Here is a 12126-nt window from a genome sequence, read left to right on the forward strand (position 1 = left end):
TATATTTTTGTACAGCCACCAGTGTAGCTCAGCTAGTCTGCTGATCCGGAACTGTGGTCGGACTTGGATTAGATTCCAGGATGGGCTGATTACCTGATTAGGTTTTTTCCGAAGCTTTTCCCAACAGTAAGCCAAATGCCTGGTAATATATGGAGAATCCTCATCTCGTCAAAAAGCTCTATAAATCTTGACTTGTTCCACTCTGTAAAGGTTCAATGCTAATGTAAGATCTATGGAATGTAATAAATGAAATTAAATTAAAACTGCAAAAATGGTGAGCACTGTTATGCATATTAAATATGGTTACATTAATTTTATCAGCAGTAACTGGTAATTTATTCGAATCACAAAAAACATACGTTAGATTTAACATTCTATTACAAATGTTAATTTTTTTTTTTATTTTATTGGGTTATTTTACGACGCTGTATCAACATCTAGGTTATTTAGCATCTGAATGAAATGAAGGTAATAATGCCGGTGAAATGAGTCCGGGGTCCAGCACCGAAAGTTACCCAGCATTTGCTCATATACAAATGTTAATAAAATGATCCTACTGCTTAGTTGAGAAAGTCACACTTGTATAATCTACAAGTCCACACCTGTGGAGTAACAGTCAGCGCATCTGGCTACGAAACCAGGTGACCCGGGTTCGAATCCCGGTCGGGGCAAGTTACCTGGTTGAGGTTTTTTCCGGGGTTTTCCCTCAACCCAAAACGAGCAAATGCTGGGTAACTTTCGGTGCTGGACCACGGACTCATTTCACCGGCATTATCACCTTCATCTCATTCAGACGCTAAATAACCTAGATGTTGATTCAGCGTCGTAAAATAACCCAATAAAATAAAATAAAATAAAATAAATATAATCTACATATAAAAATGCGTGGCCTAAATTATTTATGGTCGAGAAAAATTAATTAATGTAAATAATTTTGATCAATAATTGATATATTGCGATCAAATATTTTCGACCTTTCCCACCAGTCACTTTGTCCATTGTCAGTGAGATGGAAATGACCACCAAGCACCTTATTTTCATGGTTGAATCTTATTTCCGGTCTGGAAGGATAGTCAATGGAGAATATCATTATGATGTGGATTGCTGTGTGAATGAATTCGCCTTTCTTACCCAAAATTTCAGCAGGTACCCAGAGAAGGCATTACAATGACAATTAAGAGCTTAGTTGGATGTGTTGTAATCAGCTTGTAATTGTCATACTAAATTCCTTCTTCATAATTACTTTCTTTATTCTCCTTTTCAGTGATCTGTTAATGATCAAATTTCTCTCTTTCTTACGGTTTTAGCCTTTCCTTTACTCATTTACCAATCGGACAGGTAGATATTATGTACGGTATTTATCTAGATATTTTTATTGTTTGAATACGGTACCATATTCTGCTTGTCATAGATACACTGTCCTCTTCCGCGTGACTCAGTTACCTGGAAAAAGAAGAATGAGCACTCTAAACGTACAGATGTTACCATGGACATAATACGACTTTACTTTAGTAGGTTATTTTACGACGCTTTATCAACATCTGAGGTTATTTAGCGTCTGAATGAGATGAAGGTGATAATGCTGGTGAAATGAGTCTGGGACCTGGCACCTAAAGTTACCCAGCATTTGCTCATATTGGGTTGAGGGAAAACCCCGGAAAAAACCTCACCCAGGTAACTTGTCCCGACCGGGAATCGAACCCGGGCCACCTGGTTTCGCGGCCAGACGCGCTAACCGTTACTCCACAGGTGTGGACATATAATACGAGGATGTATGACAAGAGGCCACGGACATCACTACGTCAGCTCAGTTGAGAGATTAGGTTGTCATATGGCTCCTGTCATATGGCAGTAAAGAAAGTAATGAAGCTCTACCCATACAAAATAACACTGAGTTGAGAGATCCTGATTTGCCAGGCTGCATCAACTTCTGTACTTATTTTTTGGAACAATTTGAGGCTGAGGACGAAGAAGACAAGTCGTTTGAGACAATTCTCGCGACTACGGTATGCCTACCACCCCACACCACTTGCAAGACTAACTCCAAGTTACCCATCAACGAGGCGTCGAGGCCTCAGTGTGTAGAAACTCGCTCTGTATTAGTGACGACATTAATTCAAATTGACTGGCGGGAAAGCCAAAAATATTAATTGATTACACGGTATATTACGATCTACAAAGTTAAATGTTTTAACTACATAGAAAATATATATATGGTAGAACGAATTCGTCTTCAAGAGTAAATTAATTATTTCGGAATGCTTCAGTTTGAGTTGCTATACACAAGGTGAAATGGTAGCCGACACAATATGAAGCAACACAGACTTCTCCGAAAGTATATGGATACTAACTCCTTTCTCGGAATATATTAGAAATTCATGATGAAATGTGATGAGCGCCATATGCCATCTAATTCAACTGACTTACTTACTTATTCCACAATGTTACAACTCTTGAAGGGTCTTGGCCTCTTCGACAATTCTGGGCAATGTCATCCTGTTACTAGCTTTCCTCCTTCATCCTCTTACACTTCTACATCATCCAGCCATCTTGTCCATGGACGACCTCCAAATTCTGCGGCCTCCATGATGTCCTTCCAATAATTCTCTTAACACCTCACCTATTGTCCATTCTAAACACATGTCCCAGCCATGAAAGCCTTCCTGCTTCTTCCTGAGGGTTTTAGTATAGCCTCATTAATTCTTGATTAGTCCTTACTCTACCATGGTCCGAAATTCTGGCTGATATGTACAACTATTATAGCTTACTTGACGGTTTATGTCAGAGGAAGAGCAATTGTTTCTATGCGTCTGAAGTCTGATTGGTGAAATATGTTGCTAGTCAACGATGTATTCAATGGTGGGGGAGAAGAACTGGCCACTCTATCCCATTATCTCCTGGCTTAGTTGCCTCATGAGTGATGCCTTATTGGTATCACTTATGAGGTTGAAATCTGCCTTCGGACAGTTGACTAAACAACAAGCTACAAGTCCTTGTTCTCCAGAACCCTTGGTTGTTTATAGTTCCAAATATCCTTAATATTTTTTCTTTCGATACATTTAGGACCTTGATGTCTTCACTTTTTAGCGTTCAGATTCACAGAAGACTGGTTTGATCACAGTTTCATAAATTAATAATTTGAACTTTCTTGATAAGACTAAGGATTTAAGGAGAGGAAGAAGTCCACAGTAGCATCTAGATAACACGATTTGGCAGGCGAACTGATTCTCGATGAATGAGACAATCATTGCCCAGACTGCCAGAATCTAAGGTAATGGATGTTTGTATTTCACTGCAACAGTTGTCTAACAAATATTCGTGAAGGCTTTCATAGGAGACAGGATGCTGTTACCCCATATAACAGAGATAAAAAAGAGAGCAAAATTCGGCCATACAGAATATTAACACAGTCTAGTATATACAGTCACGAAGCTCAATACGTAATAAATATGCAAACATTAGATAGTTGCTCACCACTAGGATCGCTAATATCGCCTCATTACAGGCAATGTAAAATAGTACCGGCACAGTCTATTGTTTCTAGCACCCACAAAACTCAAGCTTCGTGACTGTATATAGTAGACTGTGATATTAGTATGTAAGTCACTGTAATTAGATAATCTGACGAATCGCAATCACAGAGAGATATTGGAAGTTTGGTGTATAATATTTGCTGTGAAAGATCAATGGAGTCATTCTGTTGAGAGATGGTTTAATATCATTGTCTACTTGCGGAATTTTGCAGCCAAGTGAACAACTTCATGTAGACCTGACACGGTATTGCCTGTGACAAGATTAAGTGACATGGAAATCAATGGAAGTTCCTAATTGTGTTTGTACTTTTAGGAACGTGTCTTTTCCAAGAAATCTGTTGTACCACAACTGGCCTGCCCTTAAAGCAACAGGTTTCTTTTTGAAGGGTTATCTGTAAGAGTGTGTGAAAGTTCTGCAGGACTGACTGAGTAGAAAATATTAGGAATAAGATCAAACACCCCGAAGGTGAAGTCACGCACAAACTGCATGTAGAAAGGGACCTGGCAGCACACTCTGCACTTCCTGTGATGTGATCGACAAGGGAAAAAGAAATCTTTTTCATCACTGTCCATTGATTAGCTTGTGACCTATAGCAAAATCTCTTGAATTCCATCCTTGATCAATAATTATGTGCTTTGATCTTAGTCAGCACAGGAATTGAGAAGAATTTTCTGAGAAATGCTGCATGAGACCCTGCATTAGGAGATCGCTCTTGCATGACTTAGTTTTACACGATGCTTACTTATTTAATTTTAATGTTTCTATTGTCATTCAACTTCAAAATCTTGACGGGGATTGAACACATAAGTGTAGAGTATAATGTATAAAGTTGTAACCAATAGATATCTGACACTGATGAAATAGTTTGAAACTATTTTATTTCACAAATTGAAATTTTATTAAACAAAGCAAAATAAAAAGTACTTTCACAGATATTAAAATGTACCAAAACTTATGAAATTGTTTCATTTCGATAAAATTTACATCAGCAAAACATGAGTTATAACTGAAAGTCGCAGATAATCTTTCTGTTACGCTCATAAAATATCGAGTTTGGATATTTTGTTTGCCACATGTGAATTCTGAATTATCTCACACTGGAGAAAGAGTTTCTCTGGATTCTGCAACTAAATGTTACCCGCAAGTGTGATGGAGTAATAGCAGTTTCTGGTTCCCTATTAACAAATTCTTCACACTGTATCAGAATGCCTTCTAACTCTTGTGCAAAATTGATTGATGTATATAATGTGCCCTTCGTGAGAAATATTAATCACAGACTTAGAATTTGGATGATTTATCACGGGTGTGGGCATGTAAGCACATGTTCCGAATGTGAGAAACATTTCCAAGCAATATCGCACTAGATTACACTTTCGCACGAGTGCAAACGTCTGTGTCTGCCCAGTGTCCCCGATTGTGAGAAATATTTCCAACAGATATCGCATTTAAATGGCTTTTCCCCCGTATGAGTAACTGCATGGCTTTTCAGATATGCTGGTTGTAAGAAGCTTTTCCCACAGACATCGCATTTGAATAGCTTGTCGCATGTGTGCGTACGTTCATGCCTTTTAAGATGTCCTGACTGTGAGAAACATTTTTCACAGAAATCGCATTTGAATGGCTTCTCGCCCGTGTGCGTATGTGCGTGGCTTCTAAGATGTCCTGATTGTGTGAAGCATTTGCCGCAGGTATCGCATTTGAACCTGGTGTCGCCGACATGGCCGCGGGTGTGCATCTGCAGACTGTGAAGACTCCGTAACGATTTGCCACAAATGTTACATCTGAACAAATATTTCTCGATGCGGCCAGGGAACTGCGACTGCAAGCTGTTCTCTGCTGTAAGCAGTTCGTCGTATGTTTGGGTCTCACAGTCAGGAATCTCGTCAGTTCTTGTGGGCTCCACCAGCGGCACTTCATGTTCGTCAGTATTCGGAGTACTGCAAACAAAACAATTCATCACTGAAGACTGACCACCAAACAAACTGTCCAATGTAAAACAGCAGACAGGTAATGGTATAACTCTTTACACGCTATGGATGCGCATGTAGGGCATGGAGGTAGAGCTCATAGCTTTCGTGATCTCGGATCTAGTATGAGAATGTCAACTTGAAACTGTCTTTGACGCGGAAAAACCGGTAGATATTTAGATAGAAGGTTGAATGAACATGAAGCTGTCCTGGAGAACTGACATTAAGAAAAATCCAGTACTTAACCCAGGAACTTTCAGTCCATAGCTAGTTGCTTCACCACCTGAGTGACCCAGCCACCCATGAAATAATAAATTATGCACAAGCGAGGAGTGGCTTACAGTATCATGGTAAGAAACCTGACCTTGTATCACCAGTTAGCATTGCACAGCTGTGAAATGAGAAGTGAGGTCGGTGATTTATGCAAAGACAGGCTATGGGATACAATTAAGTGGGCTATAACAAGACACACATTATCAGACCCCCAAAATGTGAACTGGATCTTGATGCAAGGTTGAAGCACTTCCACAGTTCATTACTTTGAAATAATTTACTAATGACGAAAGATTTCACTACATGATGGTATAGTTAAGTCATTACAATCCTCATCTAGTCACCCGAAAGGTATTTGCATTTGTCTAACCATGACCAGCAGCCCTGAAAATACAAGTATTTGTTATGATTCTACCTGATTTTACTGGCGTAAGCTAAAGAAGAAAATAGAATAAAATTAACACCTGGTCACAGATAACAAAAGTGCCCGTCAAGTGATGACATGGAACAAGTTGCTGAAAATAATTCATTCACCTTATAATGGCACTCAAACTAGTAAAACTGAATAATTTAGGGATATCGATAATTTCAAGAATATGTATTAATTCTTAGGCAACTAAAACATCAAACCCCAGTAGGAAGCATCTTCCAAAGTAGAGGCAAATGTAACTCCCTGCATATGAATCAAGAAAACTATAAGACAGAGACTAGACCTCTTTAGTGGCACATATCACCTCACTTGACGAAGAGCAAAGTCAGATTAAATGTAGTAAAAACACATGTTCAAATCAAAATCAAAGCAAGTGCTTCAAAAGGAAAGTAAATATTCCACACAGCTTAAAGATGAAACCCACTGCAAGGGTTTATTTGTTGCATGTGTTCTGTACTTATCAAAGGTCTGCATATAACTGATCCATCACTGATGCTACTAAAGACATTTTTGTTAACGGTATTTCGCAACTACACGTACATGCGAGAAAATCTTTCTTTTCTACACGTTAGTTCAAAACTCATCTATTAATGTCCTGCACAATCATTTAAATGGACCAGTGAGACCAATCAGAAATTACAGACATGTTCACCACACTCACCTATCAGTGAACACTTCAGATTCTTCTCTCATTATTTCGAGTTTAGCCTCCTCTTTCACTTTAACCACGTCAAATATCTCTTCCTGAAAATAACAGATATAAGAAAGAATATTAATGCAGGTGGGTTGGAAGCTGTCAAAGTTTTGTGACTCGGGATACCGATACTGTATTTGCATTTTGTACACGTTCGGCCAAAAAAGATATATTACCAATTGGGGTTCAATATTGCAAAACATTTTACATTTCAAGAGCTCGAGGATCAGAAAGATTTAGAGGAAAACGATATTCAGACGTCAAGGAAAGTTTCAAGGGTTCCAGTTCGCATACCATCAGTTCAAACAGTACATCTTTTGCAACAAATCTACCAGAGGGGCAAAGGAAGTGAAGAAAACAGCATCCAAACGAGCCTTGGAGGATGTGATCAACTTACATTTGAATCTTGCCTCAATATCAGATATTGTTGTTTCACTGGAAAATATATAACATGTTATGGATAATCACAAGAAATGATACTATGTCTGTAATAGAAAACTCAAAACTTCTTTCTCAACTTTGAAAATAAAAATTATTAACACGCATATTCAACTTCTTCCGTAATAAGGAACCCAAAACAGTAATCACAGAAATCCGCCTTCTCTCCTCAAAAGTTACATTAGCCGGGAACACAAGGACGTGCCGTGGCAGTAACGTAGCATTACATGTAATGCACGGAAGAAATTGTGCACTCTCGAACAAACGGTGTGCATGATACGAACCATATGAGTAGCACACAAGCCTCAAACACTTTTCTACTTCCATTCTATCTAGCATGATGCACGACCATAGAAAACGAGGAAGTTTTGCTAACTGCTATTTGCACTTTGGTAGTAATAGGATACATTTTCAACAGAAAGAAACGTAGACCTACGGACTGTAGAAGAAGTGGCTAGAGAGTAATTTGTTAAGTATTATAAACTTTCAAGAAATCAGCGCCCAGTATAAAAACCTTAGGACTACTCGGTTGATTTACACCAATTCTGGAAATTATTGATAAAAATTGGGCCAAACTAAAAAATCAGCCACAAACATGCGAGAACCAATCTGAAGTCAAGATAGGACAGTATTTATTGTACTAAACTCAATTTATCCTTTCAAGAATGTTATTGTGTAATTAACAAAGCATGTAAAACACTATTTTTGGTTGATTGTCTGTAGGTATATGTCAATATTCCAGGTTCACACTAACTTTACGATTCTTGGTGACAGGGGATTCGTTTACAAGCCTTCAATACCTTTTGCGAATTTCAAAACAGATTATCGGAGAAATAATCCCAGAAGTTTGCCCAGCAATTGTCAGTGCATTAAAGGAAAATATCAAGATGGGTTAAATCATAGTACCAACATAATGTGCTTCATTAATGGGGATAATTTAATTGCAATACAAATAATGAAACATTGAGAGAATTATATTTAAAAAATTCGAAATATTCCACCAAGAAAAAGCAGTAATATTTCGAAGTCGCATTGTAATAAAGAAACACATATAATAAAACTACACACATTTTCTTTTTCGAGTAATCAAAGTTTGATTGTCAAATGATGTTTTTAATTTAAGTGTACAGTCAAAATGATAATTTGAAATCAGACAAAGAAAATTATTTTTAAATAAAACATAGGAATGCAAAATATATACAACAAATAGTACAAAAATTGTTATTCAATTTATTAAAAATAATAATAAGAAAAAATAGAAGACATTAAACGTGCTAGTTTTGACTATCGGAGTAGCCTATGTGAAGAATATTTTGAGGACGTAGTTTTGGCTGAATGATGGGGAGAGCCAAGAGTTTGATTCAAATCCGAAAGTGACAGGGTGTATAGTGTAGTAAGAATGGGATTGGAGATTTTGTCATTGAAAGGTCGGCTTGAGAAGACTCTTAAGTCGGAAGACGTTGTGGGAGCTGAAGCATAAGAAGTTGAGGGAATAATTGGTTGAGTAGGTTGTCTAGGATAACCCATTAGGGAAAAAGATATCAAATGAAGGTTCAGATGAATGAAAACGTTTTTGTTCTTAGTAAGTTCGCATTTCAAAGAGATTTCATTTTGCTTTCACCTGAATGTCATAATAGCTTGCTGAATCCCTTTCCACGATATGCTATTATTTTCAATCAAAGGAAAATACAAAATGATTTAACTTCACACTGTTCAACAGTGATCTTTAACCTCCCAAAACCATCGGCGTGGTTCAGGCGGTAGCGCGTTTGCCTGCTGATCCGGAATTGCGCTCAAGCATGGGTTCGATTCCCGATTGGGCTGATCACCTAACTATGTTTTCCGAGGTTTTCCTCAACTATAAGACGAATGTCACGTAATCTATGGCGAATTTTCGGCCTCATCTCGTCAATTGCCAATTCGCTATCACAAATTCCATCGACGCTAAATAGGGTTAGTTAGTGGGGTTTAAAAAGGGCGCGTCAGCATCTATGGCTATTTGCGCCCTTGTCTAAAATTCTTTAAACAGAAACTATACAATAATCAGAATGCTTAAAGAACTAAAAAACATTGTCACGATTAAAACGAGGTACACAAATGCAGTTTCAACAGGGTGATGCATAAAACATTATAAAAATCTGACCTTAACTAATATTTAAAAAGAGATAAAATAACAATACAAATGCTACCATAAATAAATTATCTGGCGTATTTCTAAAATACTCGGATGTAAAAGGTCCGAATGTCAAGTTTGTTAAAAAACTTATATACTAAATAACAAGTGTAACCTCCAGATGTAAAGGGTCCGGAGGATAATTAAAACGGGTCAAAAACTAAATCACCCTGTCAAGTCCAGTACTCGATAAAAATCTCCGGACTGCATTTGTACAATTAAAATCATTTCCAAGAGCGTCAGGAAGAGTCGGCCGAATTCCATATTGCCGACAGACACGGTCATATTTTCTACAATGTAATAAAAAATGTTCCACTTTAAGTGGAACATGGCATAGATCACACTCCGGCTGAAGCTCGCCACGTAGCAGATGGCCATGTGTCAGATAACAGTGGCCAATCCTCAACCGGGTGAGTAAAACTTCTTCGTGTCGTGACGCTCTTGTGGACGAATCCCAAACTCGAACAGTATTCTTTATTCTACGTAATTTGTTTTCCTCTTGTGCAGACCATTCTCCTTCCCATTGCCACCATATTCTACATTTCAAATAATTTTGTAAGTCTTGCCACCTCTCGCGCCAATATACCAGAGTGCCATTCGTGGCACCATCTTTGGCTGCAGCATCTGCGGCCTCATTCCCACGAATTCCGACATGGCCAGGAATCCACACTACTCCAATCTCGCAATCAGAGCTTAAGAGTGTGTGGAACAGCTGCTGAGTTCTTAACACAAGGGGATCCTCTGAATAGAGACACTGCAAAGACTGAATGGCACTTAAAGAGTCGGAGCAGATTAGGTATCTGCCCCGAGGTTCTCGAATTAAAAACAATAAAACTCTGTAAAAAGCATATAATTCTGCAGTAAAAACACTGGTATATTCGCTCAGTTTATATTTAAATATCTGTCCATTTGCAACGAAGGAGCAACCAACACAATCATTTACTCGGGATCCGTCAGTATAAACTAAAGAATAATTTGGATATCGCGATAAAAGTTCACTAAAACGAAGTCTATAAACAAAAGCTGGTGTAAAATTCTTAAAACTTTGTCTCAGGCTTACATCAAACATGGGGCGTCGCATAATCCACGGTGGAGTGGTGGTGTATTCTAGTGTGCGAACGGATGGTAGATCGACGTCGAGCTCAGAGAGCAGTTCACGGAATCGCACACCTGCTGGACGAGGTCTCCGTGGATTTTCACTGTATCGGCCGTAAAGAGACGAATGATGGAAAGAGTCGAAAGAATTGTGCTCACGCTGCGAGCGGAGTTTAACCGCATATGAGCACAACAGGACATTACGTCGCCGATACAGTGATGGTTCCCCCGCTTCACAATACAGGCTCGCTATCCGACTCGTTCGGAAGGCACCTGTAGCGAGTCGTATCCCATGATGATGGATAGTGTCTAAGAAACGTAGCTTAGATTTATTTGCTGAGCCATAGATAAAACAGTCATAATCTAGCTTTGAACGGATAAGAGAACGATATAGACGTAAAAGCACTATGCGGTCTGCACCCCAGCGAACCCCTGACAAAAGGCGTAAAATGTTTAAAGATTTTTCACAACGCCTTCTCAAATCACGGATATGCGCCTCCCACGTTAATTTATAATCAAAGATAAGGCCCAAAAACCTCGCAGTGTCTGTATATTGCAATTCCACTCCATTAAGACGCAGGTCAGGATGTGGATGGAGTCCACGTTGGTTGTAGAAGTGGACACACTGCGTCTTTTGAGTGGAGAATTTAAAGCCATTGCGAAGAGACCACTCCGATAGCACATTGATGACCAGTTGCAACTGTCGACCGATAGATGGGAGGTATCGGGAACTGTAATATAGACTGAAGTCATCAACGTACAAGAGAGAAGATACTCGGTTACCTACACAGTGGGCAATGCCATTGATCGCAATGCAGAAAAGAACACTTAATACAGACCCCTGCGGAACGCCATTTTCTTGGAGATGTTCGTTAGAAAGTGTGGTGCCTACTCGAACTCAGAAATACCGCTCTGCCATGAACTTCTCAATAAACGTTGGCAGACTGCCACGAAGTCCCCAGTCATACAGGGTTTGCAGAATTCCAAAACGCCACGTGGTATCGTAAGCCTTTTCTAGATCAAAAAAGACCGCCACAAGATGTTCCTTCTTGAGGAAAGCATCTCTAATGGCGGTCTCCAGCCGAACAAGATGGTCTGCGGCGGATCTGCGCTTGCGAAAACCACATTGGATGTTAGATAATCGGTTTCCCGATTCGAGTACCCACATCAGGCGTTTGCTTATCATCTTTTCCATAACCTTGCACACACAGCTGGTGAGACAGATTGGCCTGTAATTGCCAGGTAAAGAAGGGTCCTTTCCCGGTTTCTGGACTGGAATTACAATGGCAGAACGCCAAGCAGATGGAAATACACCCTCAGTCCAGATTCTATTGTACATAGACAGAAGAAAGGATTTTCCAGCTGGTGGAAGATGACGAAGCATGCGGTTATGGATGTTATCAGGGCCAGGGGAGGTGTCAGGGGATGTGTCTAGTGTCGCCTCCAGCTCCTCGGATGTGAACGGTGCATTGTAGTCTTCAGTGTTGTCAGATTGAAAATTTAGGTTTCGTTTTTCTGCTGT

At 39.3% G+C, this 12126-nt stretch overlaps 1 protein-coding gene across 4 annotated transcripts in view; it reads right to left on the reverse strand.

Annotated features, from left to right (window-relative positions):
- Positions 1–843: 843 nt before the first annotated feature.
- The window catches only part of LOC138710281 (zinc finger protein 180-like), a 58371-nt gene continuing 47088 nt past the window's right edge, over positions 844–12126 (reverse strand). The window contains exons 6-7 of one of the 4 annotated variants that reach the window (XM_069841043.1): positions 6866–6948; positions 844–1443 (exon numbers count right to left, since the gene is read on the reverse strand). In XM_069841043.1, coding sequence (XP_069697144.1) covers positions 1440–1443; positions 6866–6948 — 87 coding nt within the window. In that variant the 3' untranslated portion in view covers positions 844–1439. Of the gene's footprint in view, positions 1444–4336; positions 5472–6865; positions 6949–12126 lie in introns of those variants that run through there. The other 3 variants (XM_069841042.1, XM_069841040.1, XM_069841041.1) reach the window with 3 other exon arrangements.

This window comes from Periplaneta americana, chromosome 12 (genome assembly GCF_040183065.1).
Source record: "Periplaneta americana isolate PAMFEO1 chromosome 12, P.americana_PAMFEO1_priV1, whole genome shotgun sequence".
NCBI lineage: Eukaryota > Metazoa > Arthropoda > Insecta > Blattodea > Blattidae > Periplaneta > Periplaneta americana.